Source organism: Halichoeres trimaculatus, unplaced genomic scaffold (genome assembly GCF_033239565.1).
Source record: "Halichoeres trimaculatus isolate MK-OKI-2021-1 unplaced genomic scaffold, fHalTri1.1 fHalTri1_scaffold_18, whole genome shotgun sequence".
NCBI lineage: Eukaryota > Metazoa > Chordata > Actinopteri > Labriformes > Labridae > Halichoeres > Halichoeres trimaculatus.
The window spans coordinates 5520296-5546060 of record NW_027437196.1 but is presented as its reverse complement, the minus strand read 5'-3'; the positions used below and the strand labels follow the sequence as shown (position 1 = coordinate 5546060).

The window sequence follows — 25765 nt, the reverse complement described above, 5'->3', positions numbered from 1 at the left end:
TGTACTTGTCAAAAGTGTCTCTACTTTGGGTGTGCAGAGCTGGGAACTGAGCAGGTGTGTGTGTTTTTGCGAGAGTGTGTGTGCGTCTCTTCCATTTTCTCCGTGGAGTAGTGTTTGTTAGTGTTTGCTTGCATGTTGTTATCTGCTGTAATCTGACACACAGACTCAGATTACCTGCAGACATGGTAACATGACGGTGTTAAACAGCAGAAAGCAGACTCTCTCTTACCATCATGGGTCTTTTTTACCGACAGTTTGGGGTTAAAGTCTGAGGAGTCTTCCTCTAAACCTGAGCTAAAGGTTGAAGAAAAGTTCAGTGCCAAGTATGAGCAGCTTCGTCTGACTGCCAGAGATGAGAAAGCTCTGATCATGTCTGTATTTTTGGTCTGATAATCAAATCCAGGCTGAAACCTTGACCTGTGTTGGCGCTCAGGATTGGACCAGTTTATACAGTAACACTCAAAGTTTCCTGTCTTGAGCTTTGTGTCAGGCATCTCTGAATATTTCGAAAAGTTCTAAAGAATTATTATTTTTATTATTAGTCTAAGTAGTATTAAATAAGATCTGCAGCAAGACTTAGTGGCAGCAGGCAAACAAAAGGTTTGCATAGTAAAGTGCATCTAGATACATCTCCATGGTCAAACTTCATGAATAACAGTTTACTGGCCCACAAACACAAGACAAGTCATCTCTACTTTGTTAAAGGTCCCATATTATGCAAAAATTACTGTATAAAGTCTTTTAGGGAAATTTGTGGGTCTTTGGCTTTCCTCCCAGCCCACAAAATGTGATATTTAATGACAAAACCTGTACTTAGTAGTGCTTGTGAATGTAAAATCCTGAAGAGCCATCACTGCTCTGTTTTTGGCTGTAAACAGCCACATAGTTTCATGCACAAGCTTCCCATCTCGGAAGAAGACAGACTAAGTGGCTAGAGTTCATTTATCAAGGAAATGTTCCAGCTACACTCAGTAAAACTGAGCATGTGTGTGCTAGTCACTTCACGGCCGACTGCTTTCCCAACTTTGGACAGTCCAACAGAGGGCTAGCCAATAGACTGGTCCTGAATCCGGGCGCATTACCAACCATCCACCAACAAACCTGGGACCCTGGAAATGTGAGTATTTTAAATGCTGTGTGCTGTGGAGCAGATGTAAGAGCTTTTCCTCAGTGTCCCCCCTGTCTCTGTGTTAGCTTCAGGATGCTAACTTTAGCTGCAGTTAGCCTGTTGTTTTAGCCTGTAATGTTACAGTAAACTAGTTTTGCTGTTTTCTAAACATTGTGCACTCAGAGCTCGTGGCGCCGCTCTCAGTGACGTGGAAGAGCGGGGCGGTATCAGCGGTAGCTCATTTACATATGAAGGCCACGCCCACTAAATCAGAGCGTTCTGAACAGAGGGGCTATGAGAGCCTGGAAACAATGCTGCTGTGCTTGATTTATTGGCTTTTTGGACCAAAACATGTTACTACCATTTCATGAAGACATCAGCAATCCACATTAAACTGCAGAAAAGGAGCAGAATGTGGGACCTTTAAAAAAAAAAAAATTAGCAACAGAAGTTTTGAGCTGAACTGAAACTTGAGAAAGCGATGCATCTTGAGGAGGTAGAATTAAGCACATGTTGAAAAAAACACCCTGCCTAGAGGGAAGCATGGCGGTGACGCTTTGATGCTCTGAGGCTGCTTTTTGAATTATTGTGTTTGTGGTAACTGGTACTTCTGCAGTCAGCCTCTAGTGGACACTCAAAGAACTGCAGTTTTAAACACCTCCAAATCGGCTTTGTTCCTCACGGCTGGAGGTTTGCACTTGGTTTCACACTCATTAAAAATGAAAAGGTAACATGTCCAAGCAAAATGTAATGATTATTGCCCTTTTTTTCAGACAAACATTTTACAAATTAGTTCTGCTTTATATTTATCAGAAGAAACCTGAAACTTTCTTGTTTAAAAATTAAACTAAATCTCTTCTACTAAGATAAAAACATCACATTTACAAATGGCAGACTCTGCAGCTACAGACATATCTCAAAATCCAGGGGTTCACTTTAGGACAGTGAAACGCTTCATTATGTTATCTCTAATGTAAGTTTTTATCTTTTATTCATGTTGAAATCCAGATGTAAACCTGGGTGTGTGTGTGTGTCTGGATTCACTTCCACCCACTCATCTGTTGTGGATATGGCATGTAGGCTCAGGAATGCATCCACCACCAGTTATTCAGCAGATAACTCTCACACTCACACACACACACACACACACACACACACACACACACACACACACACACACACACACACACACACACAAACACACACACACACACACACACACACACACACACACACACACACACACACACAGATCAGAAGCCAACATCCTTTTCTGTTTAAGAGGATAAAGGTTTTCGTTGGCAGTCTGGAGCGTGTTGAACAGAACAGGAGCAAAGAACAGACGGAGATGGACGCAGTCTGAAGAGATGAGGAAAATCCCTTGCTCTCTCAGCATCAGTCAAACACTACAGCTCCCATGAGGCCTAGGGAGCATTCAGATATCTCAAGACCAAATCAATATGATATGGTTTCCAAACTCTTCAGGTTGTGACCCCAAAATAGAGGTTCTGTGGAAATACACTCAGGCCAATCCAAAAAAGGCAAGAAAAGGCATTTGATACTTAGACCAATGTTTCCTTAATGAATCTGCCTCTACTGACACATGATAACCTGTTTTTGTTCAAAGTTTCACAATGATGGATGAAATGTGCAAATGTTAAACAGATTTTGCAAGGCATTTCGTGACCCTCTACTTTGGGATCCAATGGAAAACCCAAGAAAGAATTCGTGAACTCAGTTTAAGAATTTTTTTAGTCTATCAAGTTGATTAGAAATTAACTTTGGACCATAACTTCATCACACAAAAGATCTAAGGTGACTTCATTCCACATTCTCTTCAGCAGCTGAACCAGCTATGATGACAGCAGCACCACCTAGTGTCCACTTGAATAACTGCAAACCATCAAGCACCAGCACACCAAGATCAGCCAGATACTAGAAGCCCGCAGTGAATACTCCTTTTATAGGAACACTAAAGTGACTGTTTCAAATCATGTTGCTCATCTTCACAGCTTTCAGAAATGACAGTGTTATCTCAAAAAGTTGTGCTTTCAATTCAAGATGTAACCCCTCTTTTAAAATATATTAAAGTGATACCTTTTATACCTCATGTAACAGTTTCAGCGATAATGTAATGAGTTTTTTTCTTAATTAAATATGCCAAGTGACTGTCCGCAGCTTTAAGTAACAATTTGTGCAAAAAAACACAATAAAAACCCAAACACAGCAAAGTTCTTTTTCCATTTTTATTCTCCCACACACAAAAATGCTTCCGCTGTTTACTCGTCTGCCTCCGACTCCTCGTCGTCCTGGCTGATCTGGAAGTAACGCAGCTCGTACGTTTCCTTGTCAGACGCCACCACTCTCAGCCAATCACGGAGGTTGTTCTTCTTCAGGTACTTCTTGGTTAAGTACTTCAGATACCTGGCGAACGCAGGTAAAGTCAGAATTTGTGTACACACAGGACGCATCAATTTATCATTAATTTCAAAATATTTTTGTTTCGAAGTCCTGAAGCGTCATTACCTCTTGGAGAACTGCTTATCAGACGACACGTTGATCTTGTTCTTCATGCGGCCGACCTGGACCGTGTTCCCAAGGTTCCCGGTCTTTCCATTGACCTTAATCCTCTCTTTGAGGTAGGTTTCCTGTTAATCAGAGAACAGTGACACACTAGGGAAGAGAACCCTAGTAGATTAGGAGCTAGGGAAGGGCACCCTAGTCCATACACAGTGTTAGCTGTTTGGATTGGTGAATAAATTCACCCATAAGGAAATTTTTTCACCAAAAAGGCCCATGTCTTAAAATCAATATCTAATATTACATTTTAATGAATATTCCCTTTTAAGGAGATGAAAAAGTGCCACATGATGCAGTGAGACTTACAAAGTTTGCTGAGTCTAGGATGCCATCCTCCACAGGGTGGGTGAGGTCCAATGTGAACTTCCACAGAGCTCCTTTCTTGGCTCTTTTACCAGCAGCTGGCTTTCCAGCAAGTCTCTTCTGTTTGATCTGTAAGTGTTAAGAAAGCAGATTTAGTGTCAACAGCATCACAGATTCAATCCTACTCCTTGTCTTAATAAACACAAAACACTTATCAGATGTATGAGGACATCTTTGTTGTAGAAACTTCTTTTTAAGGAATTATATAGTTCATGTGGCTGCTAGAAGAATTTTTTTGAGATTTATGAGAGAATACAATGTCATTTTACTAGCCGTATCTATGTTAGAAGATGAGTAACCTTATGGTATATGGAAAAGAGAGACAATGGGTGTTCTTCATATGGAAAAAAAATGTATGTATACATGTATTGATAAAAGGAGTTTGGAAATATCTACAAAAATCCAACTTTATGCATCCATGTTTATTTTTGCTATTTACAAGCAAATAAACAGAGATATCTACAATAGTTAATACCATAATCTTTGTAATGATCTTTGTAGTGTTTATATTTAATAATACCTATGATACCTGAAATTTATAGCTTGTTGGACACTTGGAGGAACCACAGGAATCAACTTAAAAACATTTAACTTCGTTTCTATCTCTTCTTTTAAACAGAGGCTATATCATTTTTTTAAGTATTATAGTTAGCGATATCTTTCAAACAAGTTAATGAGAATACCTACATAAGGCCACGTGAGAATGAGATTATATTTTCATAGTAAGTGCCATTTATAATTATGACTGAGTGAATAACAAGCACATACACCAAGTCGACTACATTGCACTTTCTGAGATAAATATATGTGTATGGACATTAAATATTCCCTTTTATTCCGTGTAGTTGTACTGAATGGAACACGTGAAGGCAGACGACAGGACTTCCATATGCTAATGCTAACTCAGTTAGCATTGGCTTTCCTTTCTTAAATAAATGATTCAAATTCACTTTTAACGTCACTAAGCCGTTTGGATATTGTTTATTGTTTCATAGTGAAAAACGGAGTAAATAAGCTAAAGGGATTATTTATATATTTCACATATAGCGGAGGAACTGCTTTAACTCACCGGCGCCATGTCTAGAAGTCGGAGGGGAAAGGAAGAGCCGGACATGACGCAGAAGTGACGTGACCTGTGCTGAGCGGAACGCCCTCACCATATATGGTCATTCACTGGACTCCAACTCTAACGGCTGAAATAAATATTTCCACACACGGATTCGGAAAAGTTTAGTAGTGCGTTCCCGCCAGGAGTGATTAATGAGTAAATTAATCAATAATAGAACATTTATTTGAAATAACAGCTTATAAATCACACTAAAATTAAAAAAAAAATATAAGTAGGGGAAGTTTTCCTTTTATGTACTGGCATAAATAAGCTTAAATATAAGTCTCTAGTGTTTTAAAACTTAGACTTAGTATTTTAAATATTTTTGTTTTCATGGGAGGAGCTGGCTTCCATAAAATAAGGCCTTAGTTTTTTATAATTTCAACAAAGAATCTTTTTTTTTTTTTTTTTTTTTTTTTGGCCAAGTCCTACAAAGATTTTTTTTGGACCTGGTAGAAATGGGCTTCCACAGAAAGGACATTACTTGGTAGTAGACATTCCCAAGATTTATCTTGTCATGACTAAAAATAACTTATTTTAAAGTGGGAGTTTTACTCTGTTGCTTCACCACCTGTTTGAGCCAGGTCCAAAGGTCAACTTCAGCCCATACACACCCTGATAATAACCCTGCAGAGCCTGGCCAATCATTCACACACACAATTCCTGTTACGTCCAAGACTTCAGACTGGCCTGTATGATCAGCTGCATACGTATGAACACACACACAGAATCAATCCTCCCAGTGAGTCACAGAACAGATGGGTACACTGGAAAAAGTAAATATGCCTCCTTCTTTCCATCATGGGGCCATTTGTGGCTCTTCACCCTCGTGGCACCATACAGGGTGTGTCTGCTGCCATGACTTCAAATACAGAAACACAACAAAGATGAGTCAGCACAAAGAAGTGAAACTACATTTCTCCAGGAGAAACAGTTTGAACGTGTTTCTCATATGTACAGGCTCACACACAGGCTGCTACTTCTGTTTGTGAATGAGGAGTATCTTGTGTAATTTACCTGTTTGAATGGACGTATTATTCAAAGTTTGTTTACTGTCTCAAAGTATTCCTGAATCTCATTTTCACTAAGTTTTAATTTTGTTTCCAGGTGTTCTCTGTTGGTTTCCCACAGCTTTCTGTCCATGTTCTTAAATTTAAATGCGGATCTTTAGCAGGGACATGTGCCACAGGCATTATATTTTCACTGCAGGAAAGTACCGGAAACACCCCAGGCTGGGGGGACCTTCCTGTGACTGTATGTCTGAATATTTCTATGCCCTTGGTCATGTTAAAGTGCTTTTGCACACAGTGTCATCCCATATGTAAAAACACTGAGCTACAATCTGTAAGAAAAACTTTGTTGCAAGTTCACTTTGAGCCCTTTTCATCCTTTAAATTTTGATATGATTAAAAAAAGGAGGCTACAAGCTACAAGGTGTCGCTGACAGGAACATGTTCAGGTTGCCAAGTAATGAATATGGCAATCAACAAGGGCCGAATCTCAGAAAAATGAAGGTAATGGAAAGCAAAACTTGCCAACTCAGGTGCCACCAACTTTTTATTTGTTATGACCACTTTCTTAAGTAATAGAACCAGATACCTGTTGTTTTTAAAGTTTAGCGCCATCGGTTTATTTTCAGGAACATTAAATTGTAAAATTTTTAACATGGTTAAGACTTGTCTACAGAGAAGCAGATTTCACCTATCACCTGCCTTCACCTGACATATTCCATAAGTACATTAGAGACACAAAACCAGACATCATTTGCAGTTTTTGTCCATTTGTTTCATCGTTTTATTTTTGCCATCTCCAGTCAGGTGACAAAGGCCTCGAGTGAACAAAAAGTTTGCAACTCTACCACCCTCCCCGTCCCGATCGAGTCCCTCAAAAGAAACACGCCTCACTGCAAACCGCCTCCCACATTCGGAGGCCCACACCGCTACACACTCATGCCTCTCTAAACAAAATATAACACTCCTTTTGTATTGGGGGATAGCCGGGGCAGCGGGGCGAGCCCTCGACTGCCTCAGCGGACAAGAGGTGTGAGTGCACTGAACGCTCACGAACCTCAAACTTCTACACAGACAAGAGACTGGCATCACGAGGGTTAATCACTGAAGTTTGCTTCTGTTCTTCATAGAGGGGGAGAAAAAAAAATAAAAGACTTCTCTTTTCTTGGTTTTAGAGGTTTGACATGCTGCGATGGACCTCAAGTGCTCTTTAGTGCTAGCCACCATCAATCCCAGTGATTAGGAGAAAAAGACCGGGTCGCACTCAATCCACTCAGGAACCAGAGCACGGGCCATGCTGGAAAGCGGTATGGCTGCTAGGGGGACGACCTACACCAGAATTTAGTATCTACAGGGGAAACCCTCCCTCCCACTGCTTTAGTAACTCAAACACTCCCCTCCCTCCCATCCCCTCCCCTCTAAAAGGCTTTAGACCTGCTATATTCAAGAATATAAAAAAATAATCATACAAAAGCTGAATCCCGTTGTTATTTAAACATTCAGGAATGTGAGTGGCAAAACCAACACGTTGAAGGCAAAAATAAGCAGGAATGAGCAACTGATCATTATTTTTGAAGTTGTTTTATATAAAGTAGATCGTTACCAAACAAAACCTCAGCGATCAGACAGAGGACCACGCAGCGAGCTGCGGCAGAACTCTCCAAACAGCAAATGGAAAAGAGAAACGAAAGGGGAGGAGAGAAAAAAAAACAAAACAAAAGATCATTGATGAGAGAAATCACAACAGAATGATTGAGGTTGTCTGTGAAGGCCGACGCTTTGGTGACAGAACCAATGAGAATGCAAGAGACTGGTTGTGGGTGGTGCTTGTTGCCTGGGCAGCAAAGTCCGTCTCCCTATTTGCTGGCCAGGACCTTGGTAGCGACAGCACATTCCTCCCCCATGGCAGAAATCACGGTGACCTGCAGGGAGACCAAAACATGCCGGTGTCAATCATCTGAGGTTAAATCAAAACAGTACGACAGCTTTATGAGCAGAGAGGAGAGGAGAAAGTGTTGAGGATGACATAACCACCCTCACTGCTTCCAAAAATGATCCGACTTGATCAAAAAAGAAATCTGACACCTCTCACTTCCTCAACACAAACCCAGGAACAGCACTGACTTCTTCGTGATTGTAGATTGAACATTGAAGACCGTCAGCTTATAATTCAGAAGCCCTCACCATGAACTCATCTCCAGCCTCAAACTTTGCCTCAATTTCCTTGCCGACTTCGCTGTCAGGGACGCGCAGATCCTCTCTGATGTCACCGTTGTCGCTCATCAAGGACATGTAGCTTTCGTTGATGTTAACCAGCTGGGAAGGGGAGGAAACGGTAAACACACACATATCTGGGTTAGAAGTCTAAATAAAGACTGAAATCCAATATTTAACCTCATCAAAATGTAAATAGTTTTCACATATTTGTGATACTGTCACAAGACTCCAATTTGATAAAATTACTTTCTGCAGATTTTTATCAAATACGCTTTAATTTCACGATGCCATCACCGATCACAGACAGAGATGCTGGTTTTAATATCTTGAAAAAAACACTTCACTTCCTTTCATTTGATATAATCATGAGACTAGCAGAATTCTTAATGTTAGCTTAATGAGCCGCCTGCAGCTACAGAGCACATGATCGAACACACCCTAGACTTAAATGTTGTGACACCTGTGTGAAAGAATGTTCATGAGATGTCTGAACCGTGCGTGTACCTGGTAGTCTATCCTCTTAATGGAGGGGACATCCATGTTATGGGTGGAGGGGCACATATCTTCATGCTTCTTGTTGGTGAAGATGTCGATTCCAACCAGGTTAACCTGCACCAGAAAGTTTTTTTTAAATGTGACGTCATTTAAGAGCCCCGCCCTGAAAATCTGAGTCAGTCACAATACTGAGACCAAACAGAAAAAGTGTCCTCCATTAGTCAGGAGAAACTGCCTAACAGCCACAGTGAGTTGAGCAGGGTTTGTTTTAATCATAAACAAAGGGTAAATATAAATAAGTTTGTTGTGTTTCAGACAAATAAGGAAACAAAGCTCCTAACTCCTCCAGCAGCTGTTTAATTAAAACTTAAGCTACCAATCTTTACGCTGATGGCCTCATTTGTTTTCATATGTTATTAAGAGTCATCCATTTTATTTCCTGTTTTGTAATCAGTATAAAACTCCTCACGGTGGCTCCAACAGTCAGTCATTAACATTTTTACTGTGACTCCTTTTGGTCATCTGGTTTTTAAATCACCGAATAAGACTGAAGTATTAGGTGAAATAAAAACACAAATACTTCAAAAAATCTCTGAGTTACAGTCACTCAAAAGGTGAGGACAAAACACAAAGATGATTCTTTTCTCTCTGGTTAAAGTCCAAGAGGCAGCAGCGTAATGTTTGAAGACAAAGATAAGGCGACATAACTGCACTACCAGGGCAATGTTTCACCATCATCAGACGGCATTTAGAGGTAACTTTACCTTAGCATGTCCGTGCTTGCCGGTCTTGGAGGTGGACATCTCCACGATTTTGCAGGGACGTCCCTTGAGCACCACGTAGCCGTTCTTACGCAGAGCAGAGCACTGCATGGGGTAAGTGGCGGAGGCGCCAGACTCACCAGTCGTGAAGTCAAGATCGGGATCTGCCATGGTGCGATGGGTCAGGGGCACTGCTGGACACATTTTGAGAGTTTTAAAAACTTATTCGTCAACACCACAGCAAAGTCAAACACAGACAGACACGTCCAGTTCAGAGTCAGCATGAAAATGAAGTGAGTCACTGAGTATGTATGAAGTGGCACGAGGTAGTTATGGGAGTTCCCTATACCAATAAAAACAAACACGGCAAACCTTGATTCCACCTAATTAACCTGGAGTTTCAAGGCGTTTACACACCAGTTTACATGATAAAGATAGCTCAGTGCATCTGCAGATACAAGGTTAAAAAAATAATGTTTGGATTTGAATCAAAAATTCGTTAATGATATGAATTTAGGTATTAATGTTTTTATATACTCCCTTTCCTGTGGTTAGCCCTGCACTGTTAGGGAACAATATGTGGTCACGTGAGAGGTTGGTCCTTCAAAACAAACATGGCAGGGTGTGGTTTCATTGAAACACTTAAAAGCACAGACCTGGACTAAAGCAAGGCTGTACAAAGATGTGTTTACTGATTTTTTTTTTTTTTTAAGAAGACATAAAAGTAACAGCCTTAAATATTCAAAGTTTTACACAACAGTTTGTATGTGTGATTATTATTTGTTAACGTTTTTCAGATTTTTTCTATTTTTTAACACTGGGTGGATTTCAAGTTTTATATTTTTCAAGTTGACTAATGTGGACATAAATATACTAACGGTTTGATTGTGAGCTAGTTAATTACCACGTGAACTGCAACGTGCAAAAACTTAATATCGCGAGATTTTGTAAAGTGGCATTTTAACGAAGGGCTCAAAACATTTAATTTCATCCACTCTTTAATAAAAAAAAAAACGGACTTGGCAGAGCCTTAACGGTTGCGTTAATATGTGAAAGCATCAACAACTGTCCAGCGTCAACACGCGGCTGCGCCACTTTATCACTGCCACCAGTTTCTCATGCTGCCCCCGAGTGACACATCTCAACTCACTACAACTATCATTTAATTATTTTTACATCACAATAGCCAAAATTCTAATGACTTAAAATGAACACTACAAGATTTAACACGTCAATACATATTATGTGACAGGAAACAGCAGCCAAACGCGAGCTTTACCAAATTAGCTGGCCTTCAGTTTACAGGTGAAAACAGCGCCAGATAACGGTAGACTCTGAGCCAATTATACGGCTCACATGCTAGCAAAATAAAGGGTTGAAATTATAGGACATGAACAACATTTGACAAATAATTTAACACTGTCTGCTTAAGTATAAAGTTCTGGGAGGTTTATTGAGCAGCCAACATGCGCATTCTGCTCCTAAAACAGTAAATACCGTTATCCGGCTGGGGAAGCTAATAGGATGCTAAAAGGCGCTAGTCACGCTAGCTGTCCATTCAGCTCCGTCCAAATAAAAGATTCATGTTTCCCAGTAAGCGCCTGTTGTGAAGGCTGTTAAGTCGTTTGAATCCAATATTTGAAGCTACAAGGACGGATAGACAGTGGATTCCAAAGAAGCCTTGGATAAATTTGTGGACAAAAGCGTTAAGGATGACATGCGACTTCCACCGGCCGCGCCGCCGAAGGCCGCATGTCCCTTTGATTCAACCTGGTCCGTTAGCTTAAACACGGACACCCACACCCTGCCGTGCCCCCGACGAATCAAATAACTACTTTCACATCTCCTCGAAACATTACACAGCTACTTTAGCGCCTCGGAATATATTCTTAGTTCACTTAAATGATCGTTAAGTCCATCGTTTATCCCCCTCAAGGCAGAAACACGCGCCATGCCACACTTACCTTCCAAGAAAAAGAGGACCGAGAGTGCGCACGCGCGGCCAACTTTACTGCAGCACCCGTAGAGGAAGGAGGAGGGGGGGCGTTTATGAGTTCCGGTGGATGCCCGGCAGAAAGGGTTGCCAGGTCTGAGGAGGTTGGCATGCGGAGCAAACATGGCAACCAAACAGTACAGTCACAACCAACGAGAACAAGATCTTGATATTTTTTGGGTCAGGTTTGGGTTTTTTGGGGGGTTCTTATGTAAATATGTTTTTGTTTTTATGTAAATTGTAATTTTTCATACTTTTCTATATTGGTTTAAATTTCTAATTTTGTATTCTTTTATTTTTCTATTTTTATTGATATTGCATTCATTGTATTTATTGCATTTTTCTGTGAGCTGCTGTGACAACAAAACTTCCCCCATGGAGGGCTAAATTAAGAATATTCTATTCCATCCAATTAAATGTATTTATTCACGAAATTTTTGCCAAGCTTTACCAAATATAAATGGCCTAATTTTACTCCTATCTATTTACTTAGTTGTTGTGTTATTCAGCTCTGTTTTTTTTTTTAAATTCCAAGCCTTGATGTTATCTGGATGTGGTAAAAAATAAACGCTGACTTGAATATAATTTGAAGAAAAAAGTGTTATTTTTTGTGTTTCATTTTAATTCTTTGCAACAATTTTATGTAAATGATTTGCAAATATTTAAATTATGTTGTTTATAAGGAGTTAACACTAAGTGACAACTGTTTTTTTGTATTAAGATTGCACACCACATTTCAGAAATAAGATCTAAAATCACAATATTCTAATGCAGAATATCCCCGCTAACATAACCACAGCATATTATAGTGGAGCAGACTGTCACTTATGCATTATACTTCAGGATTCTTACAGTTGCAAAGCCTTAGTCTTCAGTAAAGTATATTTAATGTTTTTTTAATCCTTTTTTTAGTATTGTGCAAAAAGAACAAAATATTTGTATAAATTAATTGTTATAACTTTTTTGTAAATATGTCAAAATTGCAAGTTCCATCTTTTTGAATGTTAAAATGTCCATTTTTTGGTGAATTCACATTAAAAGTTGAAGTTTTTCGACTCTCATTTGAAAAAAATTAGGCTTTATTTGTTTTATTTTTAACAACTTCCTGACACATGATAGACTGAATAATGCTAAAAGTATCTGCCAGATCTGTTGCCACCCCACACACCTGTCATGAAAGCAGCTCTGTGTGATGAAGAGGAAACGTAGGCGGCAAAGAGAGGAACACGGAGCGGATGTTTTTGCTGTACAAGGAGAGAACATTTATTGTAGAATTTCAAACACCACAGATGTGTGTTACCAGACTGAGGTCGTCTTTTCGACTGATTCCAGTGATTCAGACAAGGTGAAAACATACACTCACATGCATGTCACACACCTGTGCACACACCTGCTCATCTACACACGCACACACACACACACACTCACAGGCAAACAGCCGTACATACGTTCACAGTCTTGATACGTACAAAAATTGAAATACAAATACAAATAATACCACAATAAAAACATTGTATTTTTTTATTTTAGAAATTCTTATAGCTATGTTCTCTATTCTGTAGAAAGACAACTAAGCTTTAACAAGTGAACATTATTTTTTGTCTTTCCCTTAAATGAACAGTATGATATCATCATAACGAAAATTCTTACAGTATATATATCTTTTATCTATGGTTTCTCGACCTGACCCTGCCTCCTGACCTTTATTCACAGGGTGTAGATTACTGCTAACATCCTGCACATGTAAAAGGCTTCAGCTGACCTTTAGAGCGGCATCGCTTGCACCTATCACATCCTCAAAAATGAAAAAAATCAAGTAACAGATGAACACCTCTCCCTCAGAAATCCACAAACACATCCAGGGACCGTCAGTCAAAAAAAAGGTGAGGTCCAGCCCTGCTTGCTCTCTGGGTGTGAGCATCAAACAAATATGCATTTACTGCCAAATTTGCAATCTTTCTGTTTACAATTTTCACCCATCTGGTTGTAACTGGTGAGAAAAAGCCAGATGCTGTGATTAATATGCTAACTTTCACGTTACAGCTGAGTGTTGTGAGGAGAGTTGTTGTAGAAAGTCTGCTCCTTATTGTTCGGCTTGTACAGATTAATCAGTCAGTGTATTGCCTTAAAACGATTGATTTATAACAAGTGATGACAGGTAAAACATGTATGTCACCATGCAAAAATGCACAACTAAATAAACAGTGATGAACTGTGACGGAGAAAATGTGGAGTTTGAACCTTCGGCTTGTCGTCTTAAAAAAAAATACAACAGAAACTACAGAATTGACAGATTTTACAGACAAAAAAAAAAAAAGCCAAACTGCTTTTTATCTTTTCCTCTGTTTTCACACCTGCGCTGCAAAGTCTGCCCTTAACATCAAAGTGAGTATTTACACAGGTGTGGTGTACACAGAACAGCAGGGACAGAAAAAGGTGGAGAGAACAAAGGGCAGCAATAGTAGAAACTTCCAGAAGTTGGCAACTACTCTACACCAAGTTCTTTTTTTGTGAGAAACGATGTCGAGATTCTGTTTTTGTGTGTTGCTGTTGCAGCAATAATACAATATCTACAAGCTCCCTTCCCCTGTTAGCAAAACACCAGAACAAAGTGGCCGCAGTAGCTGTGCAGCATCCTCAACGACAAGTGTCTGATTCCCACGTGACGCCAACCGGTCGTTTGTAGTATTTTTCTCTTCTAACAGGGAACAGACACAGAAGGTGTTTGAGCAGAAGCAGCACTCGTAATGAGTGTTCACACTGTGAGCAACACTGTCATCAACTCACAGCAGGTCCATTCATCACCTACAGAGCCAGAGTAATGATCAAGAAACAACATGGATGTCTGGAGCGGTTTTACACAGTGAGCCGATTCTGGTGTAGCCCTATTTTGTTGCATGAGGAAACAACCGACAGCGCAAAGGAGACATCTATTCGTTTTTGCTACAAGATGTTTGTCTAGAAAAACATCCTATGAGTTTAGAAAAACAGGTCTTCACTTTCAGAAGTGGCTGAGATGAGGAAAATTAAAAACAGACTATCATTTATGTAAGTAGAAAACATTTAGCAGGTGACTCAGTGCGATGTTCTGGCTATTTTTGAGCTTAAAGTGAATTAAGTCCTGTTTGTAAAGATTACTGTTCATACTTTTCAGGTAATTTTAAAAAGTTTTAGTATTATGACATAATTAGGGAGACAAAAAATAGTCATGGGATCAAAAATGGTTTTCACATATGGGCAAGAAAACATCCCCGATTTGATGCTTAAGTATCTAAATTTTCTTCTTATCTTTGTTATTTTATATTTTTACCCATTTCTCTCATGATTGTCAGGTTATTTAAAATCACACAGCAGGGACTTAATTAAAAGTCTGAAACAAGTCAGAAACCGTCTCTCCCAGTATGTCTGTCGCTTTTTAAAGGGGATTTTGTGTTCTTCTTTTTTCTTTGATCTCATATCTGACAGAGCTAAAATCTCAAGAAGTTAAACATATTTAAAAATAACCATCCCAGGATTCAAACTTGAAGCTTCTGCTGACATCTGTGATCATAAAACTTTTGGTTTGAGGAAGGAGCTACGATATTTTACATCTCTGGATGAAAAATCAAAATCGCTGGGTGTGAAATCCTGTAAAGAGGTTCAAAATTAGCAGATAATAGATGTATAAAAAACGCCTTGTAATCAAAGAGGTAATTTTTCTGTTGCAGTACCGAAAGTCAACACTTGGTGGCGTTTAGATCCTAGAAATGTAGTCTCTGTGTCATCTCTCATTGGTTTCAAGAGAGCTGTTTTTAAGCCCCGTGATGATGCTAGGAATGCTAACTCAATCTAACTTTTGGTTAATCTCAGAAAAGGCAAAGAGTTTGACCCTTTCTCTAATTTTAATAAAAGCATCAGGAAAAGTTTCACCTTCTGTAAAGTGTGTATGAATAAAAAAACAACCTACATGCTGAAATTTGTTTTAGTACCAATCTGTAAACATGTCAAATTTTGCTGTAAAGATTGACATTTTAACATTGGGTTCTACAGGGATCCCTCTGCTTTTGGTTAAAGCCTCTAGTGGACATTAGAGGAACTGCAGTTTACTCGCAACACAGGTTAGTTTCTCTTCCCTGTCCGAGTCTGACCTCCTGCACAAAATATTTGGTCTAAATTCTCAGTTTAGCTCAGTGTGGATGTACAGAATGATGTCAGAACACCTCAGTAACTTCTGAGTCCTGACACGACGAGCTAAAGTTTCTTTGTTGCTACTTTTAACCACCACAAATGTTTACCCCTACTTACTAAATGAAGTCTGATTCGCTGCACGAAACGTGGTCGTAAACACCTGCGTTACCACTAGAAAGCAGAGTGGAGGAACAAATTGTACTCGCAGTGTGAACACCCTGTAAGAAATCAATAATGTGCTACACAGATAACGTTTCTACAGCTTCCCGGTGAAAGAAACGGGGAAGTCAAAGGCTACTCGGCATGATGTCAGTGTCCTTTGAAGTCTGGATCCAAACGCTCTTGAACAACCATCCAACAACCCACATGGAAGGCGAAGGCATCGTCCACTGACAGTGCATGGCGTCCCCTTTGTTCAGCAGGCGGTGAAATCAGCAATGAGGCCTGCAGCGCCCCCTAGAGTTGAAGGGGATGTACTTCTGGGGTCTGATTGCGCCTCCAGTGACTCAAATGTCTTTTCAGCAGCTTGTTTTCCTCCAACATACACACATCGCAAACATACACAAAAACGCAGTCCTCCGGTTGTACCGCCGTCCCTCCCTCCTGATGTGGGGCGATGCTCAGAGTGAAGAGGCGGAGGGTTGTGGGTCAAAGAGGAGGAGGAGGGTTACCAGTTCATCATGGAGCTTCTGTTCAGGGTCATGAAGAAGACTTGACTGCTGCCGCCAGAGCGGACTGATGCGAAGAAAACCTGCGGACAGGAGGATTTATGTTCAGCAATGTGCGGTTTCTGTGCGGATGTGTAGCTCTTTCTAATCCCGTCTTTTATCACCGCTCTGGGTCGGACTCACCTTGTCGTTCCTCTCTGACAGGAACTTCAGTCGCTGAGCTCGCTTGTGCATGAAAACTCCGTCGAGGTGTCCCGTTTCCACGGAGCGGATCTCAATGGCCTTCTCTCCCCAGCCCATGATCTGGTTGGAGTGGATGTAGGCTGCGGGGACAGGAGGGGCACACACACACACACACACACACATACGTATAAACACACACACACACACACACACACACACACACACACACACACACACACACACACACACACACAGACAGGGATTGGGACAGGAGAAAACTCAGCACCAGTCTCACACCCAAGCCAGTCACACACTGAGGCCTCCTCCGCCTCACCTCCGGGAGGAGATTATTGCAGCAGTTTCTGACAGATTCAACGACCTCCGAGCTCTTTACCTGAGGAGGATTTGGTGTCTGGGGAGCGGAAGGTATCGCAGGATCTCTTGGTTTCCATTGATTTTGATCACTTTGATGCTACTTTATGATTTGAATAAATTATTCAGGAACCACTAATCGATGCTGGCAGTCAAAGAGTTCAGTGCGGCTTGGATTCCTGCAGCTGCTTCACGATAAATGTCCCTCAAAGGTTTTGTTTTTTGCCATTTTTTGTTATGACTCATTTGGAGGCATGTCACATGAGAGTGAATCAGAAATCCTCTGTCTAAAAATAGGATCAGAAACATGTCGTAAGCCACGCTCAGATTCAGGAGTTTCCTGCAGAGTCACGCCCAGTGAAAGACATCTTGTCTGTGTCATTAAAAAGGAAAACTACCTAATTGTAGACTTTTAAATCACTCTGAGACTCATTAAGTTGTCGTTTGTTGGGGTGTTTGACAACATTAAAACGTATTATATAAGGAGTAAGAACCCAAATTAATGGGAAATGAAAGAAGGAGGAAGGTAAGATCTCCTCGTAAGATCATCCGTGTAAGAAGACAACACATGCTGACTGTTTCTCCCTCAGTGTCAAACAATTTTGGGGGATTTAAAGATGCTATGAGGAGGATCTGTTTTGATTGGACTCCCTCGCCACCTTGTGGCCTGGAGTCTCCACACACTGTTGTAAATTACTTGTAGTGAGGCGTGTGTTTGTTTAGGAAGTAAATGGAGATCGGATCAAAACAAGTTTTCTTTGTTAAAGACAACTTTTCACTGGTTACAAGGCGCCGTGGTAAGGAATTTATCAGTACAGTTACGTAGCGCTACGGTTTGAAATGTGACATCAAATAAACGTTGTAGCAGCCGGCTATATGTTAGCCCGGTGCTCCGACGTATCTGTAGGCTAACGTGACGACAAGTAAATACTGTCAGTTTGTTTGTAGTTTAGTAGCTGTTTATATTTAGTACAGCTGGCAGCCCGGTGCTCTAAGACATGTCTGTAATGTGTAACGTTAGTGAATCCTGGTTATATCCTGCTAGTCATCTACCAATCAGAGCTAACGTAACCTCACTCTTCATTTTATTGATAGACTCTCAGGTTTGAACAGACCACTGCAGAATAACTGCTGACTGTGGGTTGGAATCAACATTAGCACAAACAGCTTAGCCCGAGCTAAAGGCTAATTAGCTTTTAGCCTTTTCTGTCTGACAGTTAGGCTCCTGTGTCCACCATCGCTACAAAATTAGTCATAGAAAATGTTTTCAGCAGAGAAAAACACAGATCTCTGTGTTTTTCTCTCTTCTCGCTAATAAACTTCATCAGCTGGCGTAGTGTTGTCATAGAGACTTAGGCGTGCTGTAGATCGACCCAATCCTGGTCAACCCAAACTGGAAGCTAGGAAGTAGCAATTTAAAAACACCTGTAACCAGCAATATTAGCGCTGATAAATCCATTTTAAAGTGTCGATCCCGATCAGGCATAGACCTGGAAAGGAGACTTTTTCAAGACCACTTTCAAACTCCTCACGGCCCCTTTGAGTTTGGGTTTGTGAACCCTTTACAGCCAAATTCCACCAGATCCCTGTTTGGTGCCAGGGACTGAGCCAGGATTTCAGTTCTAGGTGGGCCTTAAGTTACAAGAGTTTGTAGATTATTAATTTCATTAATAAAAATGACTGACAATTTACCAATGTTACTATGAGTGGTTTTAAAGTGGATTTTGTTGCTGTTTTCACCTTTAATTTACATTTTTGCATTATAGGCTGTAAGACCAAGGACATTAACAACGGTTAGATAAAATAAATACAAATCTATAATCTTTCCCAAAATAATGTTTTGATCCCGCCATCATGAAGTTGATTTTTTTTTTTACGTTTTTTCCCAGAAGGCTAAAAAATGGCTCATTTTACAAAAACAGAGCATATAACGCTAACAAAAAAAAAACACGATTTAAACTTATATAAAATAATATAAAAATATAACAATTATAAGAAAATTTTGGAGTCCTGGGACCTTTGGGCCCACCCATAATGCCGCCCCTGTTTGATGCGTCTCTGATCCTTCACAGCACTGGAGCTGATACCTTTGGATCCCAGTCACTGGGTTTAGCTCCTCTGGCTCTGTTAGCGTAGCATCGCATCAGCACAGAGCAAATCAAGCACTGAAAAAATATCAAAGCATCCAGCTGATTTTCAGATTCAACGTTTTGTTGATGCAAGATTGTAATTCACTAACTACAACAAGAAACTGTAATAGAAAGCAGAGCCAGGCCTGGAGTCAGCAGGTCAGAGGCTCATCACTGGGGCAGGAAGTGCAGGAAATCCTCAGTCTTGTGATTCAAGTTGTTTTGCGTCCCAGCACTGCAGAGAAGCGGAGCGGAGCTGGACTGAACACAGATCTGGTGGAAGTTAACAGACCAGCAAAGATTTACCAAACACCTCGACACGACGTCCCAAAACTCCCATCTCTGAAGAGAGGGGGCAAGTGGGTCATGAACTGGTTAAAACTCCTAAGATCTGAGCCTGGTCGTACCTACTTTGAAGATTTTCAACAAAACAATGTTGAGCTGAGTCAGGCAAACTTAAACGATTGCTGGAGACCGACTTTCTGCAGCGCAACAGTCCTGCAGGGCGCACAGATGCTAAACGAAAAATAATCTGCAGAGGATCTGCGTCACAGTCCTCTATCAGAGAGAAAAATCTTTGGGAGTGTTTTTGTCTTTGCATGTAAACTTGAAATAGATCTGTTTTTCTTTTTTCTCGCAGAGGAAGGATATCGACCATCAGAACTGAGCGCTTCTACGATGCAGGGTTTGGTTTCTGGTTTGGACCGAGGGGGCTGAGGCTGGGCTTGGCTGTGAGAAACTCTGGTCTGACAGTAAAATACACACAAACATGTCCACAGGAGATGATGTCCACACACAGAACACACACTGTAAACCAGCAGAGCTTCAGGACACAGACACAGTCAGTCAAACACGTTTCATCGATCCGGGTATAGTACACTGACATCTGAGAACCAGAAAGTGAGAGCCGAATGGAAAAACACAGACGCTCTGCTCGACTCGGATCATAAGATCCACGATCCATCCTTGATGTGCTCGAGTTTCCTCTGTGTGCTTTGACTGAGCGTGCTGATAAATAATAGATTAGTTTAGATGTACTGTGCTTCGCTATCAGCTCAGGCTAAACTTTGATCTCACTTTTAGTCTGCAGAATCTCACAAATATTTCTCACGCAATCAAGGATGAACGTCAGAACGGATGAGAATTTCTCCTCTGAAGAGACAGTGATACAGAACAAGAGGACAGAACTGGACAGAGCAGACCAACAACACACAAGTGTTTCCCCCAGTGCATAGAAACAGGTATATAGAGCAGGAAGAGGAAGAGATGCTGTGTGTGAGGACTGTGGTGGAGTAGAGGTGATGCTCTGTGGGACGTGTTGTTGTCAACTCATGCAGAGGATGGATGCTCAACACTTGACGTTAAAGAAATACACTTTTCAGTTTTTGGGTTGAAATTCTTCAGATTGACTCTCCTGATGAGTGATGAAAACATTAAACCCTCCATGTTTCTGTAATTTATCAAGCTGCAGAGATGGAGTGGTTGCCTTACTGTAAAATCCTGACCGTCGATTACTGCAACTCACTCTTTTTATAGTATCTGTATCTGAACTATTATAGGCATGTATCTGCATTTAAAAAAAAATAGCATTTTGGGACTCACCATTTGTATCTTTTTTGGCCCTTAAGATGAGAGTGAGGAGTAAAAGGAGAAGGGCTTAAAAATGCTGAGCTATTAGCAGGTGCTAGTTAGCTAGGGATGCTAATGTTTAGATGACTTAGGGTTAAACGTTGTCACCATCACTGGTTGGCAGAAAAATTTCTAGCAGTTCAACTAACTTTATATTAAAAATCATGCTAAGCGATAAACAATGGTCATATGCTCATATCATTTTTTGTTTTCTACTATTTTTTCTTGAGGCTTGTTTTGTCGTGCATCTTTCACTACTCATCGAAAAACTAACGTTAGCAAGGGATGTACACGTTTGAAAGATTCAACGTTTAACCCTGTTATCCTCTGTTAAACTGAACTATGAAATAATATTACTAGAGCGTAGATGGCCTAGTGGTTTAGGTAAGAAGAATCACCTTTATTCGATTAAGTATCCTAAGAATACAAGGAATTTGACTCTGGTTAACCACACTCTGTCTGTACAATTGTTATAAATACACACTAAATATTACAAAAATAGAAAAAAACTAGAGCTTAATTAGTAAGAAAAATATAAAAATAATTTTAATAAAGAACTTTGTATAGGGAAGAATAAAAAATATATATACACATAATTTAAAATAACAAAAAATATATATTTAAAAATAATATTAAAATCATGCACTGATAGGACGTCAAAGAACTGTGCAATTTTAAAATAAAATAAAATAAAATAAAATAAAATAAAATAAATAATAATAATAAAAAAAATATCCACTGTCCTCTCTAATATCCAGTTAAAGGCATAAAAAGGTCCCCCCCAAAAATAACTTCAAAAATTAATAATAATATCACTGGTGGACTCAAACGCTTGTCACATACTGTATAGTGCAGCCACCTGCCACTAGAGGGTGCTGAAATTCCATTTTGCTGTACAACCTGGATGCAAACAAGCAATATATTTTTACATGAGACTTAGAAAACTGTTTTATTGCATTAGTTTTGCAAAAACCTCAACATACTCTGATCAGTCAAATATCTTAAAGTGTTTTTAGTGAAGCCTAGCAGCGGTGAAAAAACTTTGTTGATAAATTAGTTCTCGTTTAGTGATCTTATACTAAGATGATATTCCAATCAAATTTAAAATTTAGTAATGTCCAATTTATAATTTTTTCCCATGTGTAGTTTTATTCTTCTTTAGGCTGTTTTGGTTAAACTGGAATATAAACACACTGGACCAGAGCAGGGAGGAGCCAGCACAGACATGTAGAGGTTTACCTAGCTAGTGGTGCTAGCTCAGCTAACCTCAGTCAGGTCTGTAAACGTATTTGTGAGTACATATGCTCAGTTTTGACATCTTTCTTTCATTAAAATGAGTTTTGACAGGTTGGCTGGCTAAGATTGTAATTTCACTTGTAAAATTCAGGAATTTGTCTGCTTTGTGACACCCATAGTGCTAGCTATGGTTAGCAAGGTGCAGCTCCAGTTTCTACCTAAGGCATGAATATTCCAGTATCTGATCTTTTTTCTGGAGTCTTTTTTGAGCTCTAAGAAGTTTTTATTGAGTGATTTCTTTCACATGGAGCAATAACACTTGGAGCTGCACATGGATGGTTTTAGGCCCACATATGTTTTCATCACTTCACCCAAAAACCTGGTTGTATTTCTTTAAGCAGCGGATGAAACAGGTAAGACTCTAGTCTGGGCTTCGTGTCTACAGGTGTGACTGAAAGCAAAAGGCAGGAGGAGAGAGGAGGAGTGCTGCTGTGAACGGAGGAGGAGTGAAGGTGAAAGATGATCTGCTGAAACCGCTTATACAGGTCAGAGGTCAGGGGGGGTCAGGGAGAAGCGAGCTGATTGGTTGACGTACCGACGGAGGTGGGCATCTCGCCCCACTGCAGCACCACGTCTTTGGTGATGCGTCCGTAGGTGTTGACGTAGACGCCTTCGTCCTCGTAGCACAGCAGCATCTCCATGCCGTCCGTCTTGGGCAGAACCACGATGGCGTGCGGGGTCACCTGACCCTGAATCTGCCGGGGCGACACACGGGAGGGGAGGGGGGTGGGGGCATGGGATTAGGAGCTGACGTAAACCTACAGGGGGGTCTGGACCACCCTTTCCCCCTTCCCACCCTGTCCCACCCTGAGAGAGGAGAAACTGCTGCAACAATAGAGTCTCCCGCTTCTCAGCCACGCAACCGCCGTGGGGACTGACACGGCGCAGCGTGATTCATGGCTGCCAAGAGCTGCGTGAGGCGCCTCCAGGGTCCTTCTCTTACTGTAACCAGACCAGGGTTAGAGGAGGACGCACATCCACCCATTACACCACCCAGACATTCACTCAATCACACACTCATTAAACTCAAACTGAGGGATGAGTTTACGCTTTCACCGTGTCACTGTTTCATAAATCTCTCATTCATTAGTTCACCTTTTCACTCATACACAAGCAAAGTCATAAATATTGAAAAAGCACACACACCCACACCCACACACACACTTAGACTAACATGTGAGGGGATGTAGATGTCGTAAGGGTTGCCAGAGTCCACGTCGATGACATGGAAGCCGACACTGGATCCGTAGATGACCTTTAACCTCTGTCCCTCCTCCACGGTCAGGTCAACCAGCTGGGGGCGATGCTGCAGGTCAGTGAACGACTGGAAGACAGAAGAAGAGGAGAAATCACATAAAAATCAGAGACAAAATCAACTACTTTAAGAAAACTCCCAAACTGGTGAAGAAACTTTTTGGTGGCTTCTTTTTTTACGGCTAGATTTAGCAAGATTTATCGGCATTTCCTTCGCATCAATTAACTGTTATCTGACAGTCTAACAACAAAAATACACCAGGTGTGTCTCCAGTCTTTACTTCATCACAGCACCAGATAAGATGGGTTCCTATTTAAATCAATGTGTCAACTCTGATGTGTCCCTGCTCCGGCAGTTTGCAGCAGATACACAAGCCCCCACAGAGCAGAATGAGCCAGACAAGAAGTCATGAATGGAGACCAACTAAAAACACCCAGTGACTTTGAAAATAAAACAAAACCAACATCTATCTATCTATCTATCTATCTATCTATCTATCTATCTATCTATCTATCTATCTATCTATCTATCTATCTATCTATCTATCTATCTATCTATCTGTCCAGCAGTGAACACGCAACGGAGCGGAGACATCTCTGGTGTATTCCCTGTGTAACATCAGTGTTGTTGTAATGCTAACTCCTCCCAATAGGTGGTGGTAATGCACCTCAAACTGAGTGCCATCCACCATGAATAGAAAAGGAACAACATTAGCGTCATGCATTGTGGGAAGTGAAGACTGTAAAAAAACAAAGAAATGCTCCCCCTGGTGGCTGGCTGCAGTAATGGTTAAAAAATTTGTGTCCCCAGTCATTCCAGATGGGCTGTGATCAAACTTTAAAAAATTAGTACACCTCATAGGAATGCTTCTCACATCTCATTGTTGTGGTGATTTGAAGATTTTATTTGGCTGCTATGTATTGTATTTAATTGTTTTCATTAGTAATAAGAGGTCAAAAATGAGGCTTTGTGTCATGTTTAGCTATGATTGACAGGTGCTGTTCTAATGTATTTTTCTGAGACTGTAAAATATGTCAGGGGGGAGAGACAAGTAGAGATTAGACTCTCCAAAGAAACAAAAAATATCTATAGTTTTGTCACACTCCACTCAGATTCTCTAACAACCTCTACTGCGCAGGCTCTGGCTGCAGTGGCGCCTGTGATGGGCGTATTTTGGCTTCAAAACCACTCTATAAACAGTCTATGGTGGGAAGCAGGTGTGACTGGTCCGATGTCACTCTTTTTCTTTTACTAATCTACTTTTTTAAAAACTACTACATAATAAAATTTCACTAAATCAGTGGGCACTGCTTGTTAAGTAGGCAGTTGGCTGGTGTGAAGCGTCTTAGCACAATATTAATATCCAAGTTTTTAACCCTTTACCACCTAAGTGTCATGGTTTAATTATTCTTAATTTTCCCTTTTTGTTCATAATTGTTTTGTTACTTTATTTGTAAAAGAATCTGAAATCATGTCCGGAAAGCTCATCTTCTCTTCTGCCAGTCTTTTCTCTTGCTCCAATAATTGAACAGTTACAGTAATGGGAACAGTTTCCTTCAGTTATTGCCCCTGATTTGAACGTTGTTGCATATAGATTCCTGTCCTGTAGAGATTGTCTTTCCCTCTTTAAGGGCAGTTTAAATTTTCTTGCTAGCCCAAAAAAAATCCCTGTAAAAATCCTCAAAGAAGGAGAACCCTTTCATCAAGTGTTACCTTACTCTTGCTTTTAAATCTCATCTTTATTTCTCTTACCTTGAAGGCCATAAACTTGTGGTAAGGTTTAGGCGCCCAGGCGTAAATCTCCACCGAGTTCTTCAGAGCAATCACCAAAAATTTAATCCTCTCGTACTTCACTGAAAGAGGAAAGAAGCAGGATATGAAGAAGTTGAGAATTTATTGAATAATCAGGGAGATATCAAATCTCACTTCCTTCATTTTATCTTCATTTTAATATCTAATCGCTAACTTTGTGGACCTAATTTTGGGCCCCCACATTTTTTCATGTCCTCAAACCACACAGACTTGACGGACTTACCGACTTTGTAATGCACACAGCCCTCCAGCTCCCCGACAGTGATCCAACCCTGCTTCTTTTCCACCTCAGGGTCGTTGTGTAGTATCCTGTTCCTCAGCCAGGACAGGTAGTAAACACGCAGCTTGTTCTTCTTCCCTGAGGGCGAAAGAATCAGAGGCATTAATATCTGCTTCATGAGAGGGGATGGAAACATTTTGCAGGGGGAAACCAACCTGAGATGGTGACGAGGACGTTGAGTCCCTCCAGGACGTCCATCTGTTGGAAGCGCCTTCGATTTATCAGGTTATAAACTTTTCCTTGCCCGCTCCGATCCAGCAACATCAGGCCGTTCTCTGTCCCCACCAGCAGGTTCACCCCTGAAGAGAAAAACACACAGATGTTTGTTTTCCTCAGCGT

The 25765-nt window shown here is 40.6% G+C and overlaps 3 protein-coding genes across 11 annotated transcripts in view; all 3 read right to left on the bottom strand.

The window, feature by feature from the left end:
* Positions 1 to 3340: 3340 nt before the first annotated feature.
* Positions 3341 to 5211, bottom strand: rpl22l1 (ribosomal protein L22-like 1). The gene is given in 5 exon segments (XM_074693677.1): positions 3341 to 3532; positions 3635 to 3756; positions 3995 to 4120; positions 5121 to 5184; positions 5186 to 5211. Coding segments are annotated over 5 exon segments (483 nt in total). The 3' UTR covers positions 3341 to 3387.
* A 1550-nt stretch (positions 5212 to 6761) lies between these two features.
* On the bottom strand, positions 6762 to 11734 carry eif5a (eukaryotic translation initiation factor 5A). Of its 2 annotated transcripts, none has more exons than XM_074693934.1 (5): positions 11607 to 11734; positions 9646 to 9833; positions 8891 to 8995; positions 8354 to 8485; positions 6762 to 8091 (listed from the first exon to the last, which is right to left on the bottom strand). In XM_074693934.1, exons 2-5 carry the CDS (start codon positions 9811 to 9813, stop codon positions 8026 to 8028), a joined length of 471 nt encoding a protein of 156 aa, XP_074550035.1. In that variant the 5' UTR covers positions 9814 to 9833; positions 11607 to 11734; the 3' UTR covers positions 6762 to 8025. The 2 variants fall into 2 exon arrangements, with proteins under 2 accessions (XP_074550035.1, XP_074550036.1); XM_074693935.1 differs by having other exon boundaries at positions 9646 to 9836; positions 11607 to 11669.
* Positions 11735 to 12882: 1148 nt separating this feature from the next.
* tnikb (TRAF2 and NCK interacting kinase b) overlaps positions 12883 to 25765 on the bottom strand; it is a 63985-nt gene continuing 51102 nt past the window's right edge. For 7 of the 8 annotated variants that reach the window (XM_074692920.1, XM_074692922.1, XM_074692924.1 and 4 more), the window contains 7 exons: positions 25582 to 25725; positions 25370 to 25504; positions 25087 to 25187; positions 23254 to 23403; positions 22615 to 22774; positions 16654 to 16793; positions 12883 to 16553 (listed from right to left, as the gene is read on the bottom strand). In XM_074692920.1, the coding sequence (XP_074549021.1) occupies positions 16470 to 16553; positions 16654 to 16793; positions 22615 to 22774; positions 23254 to 23403; positions 25087 to 25187; positions 25370 to 25504; positions 25582 to 25725 (914 nt within the window). In that variant the 3' untranslated portion in view covers positions 12883 to 16469. The remainder of the gene's footprint in view (positions 16554 to 16653; positions 16794 to 22614; positions 22775 to 23253; positions 23404 to 25086; positions 25188 to 25369; positions 25505 to 25581; positions 25726 to 25765) is intronic. The other variant, XM_074692923.1, reaches the window with a different exon arrangement.

Excerpts from the sequence above, each read along its gene's own strand:
- eif5a (XM_074693934.1), bottom strand. The coding sequence starts at position 9,813 with ATGGCAGATCCCGATCTTGACTTCACGACTGGTGAGTCTGGCGCCTCC. Across the intron at positions 8,996-9,645 it reads GCAAGCACGGACATGCTAAG|GTTAACCTGGTTGGAATCGA; the intron begins GTAAAGTTACCT and ends TTTCTGGTGCAG. Across the intron at positions 8,092-8,353 it reads AGGCTGGAGATGAGTTCATG|GTCACCGTGATTTCTGCCAT; the intron begins GTGAGGGCTTCT and ends GTCTCCCTGCAG.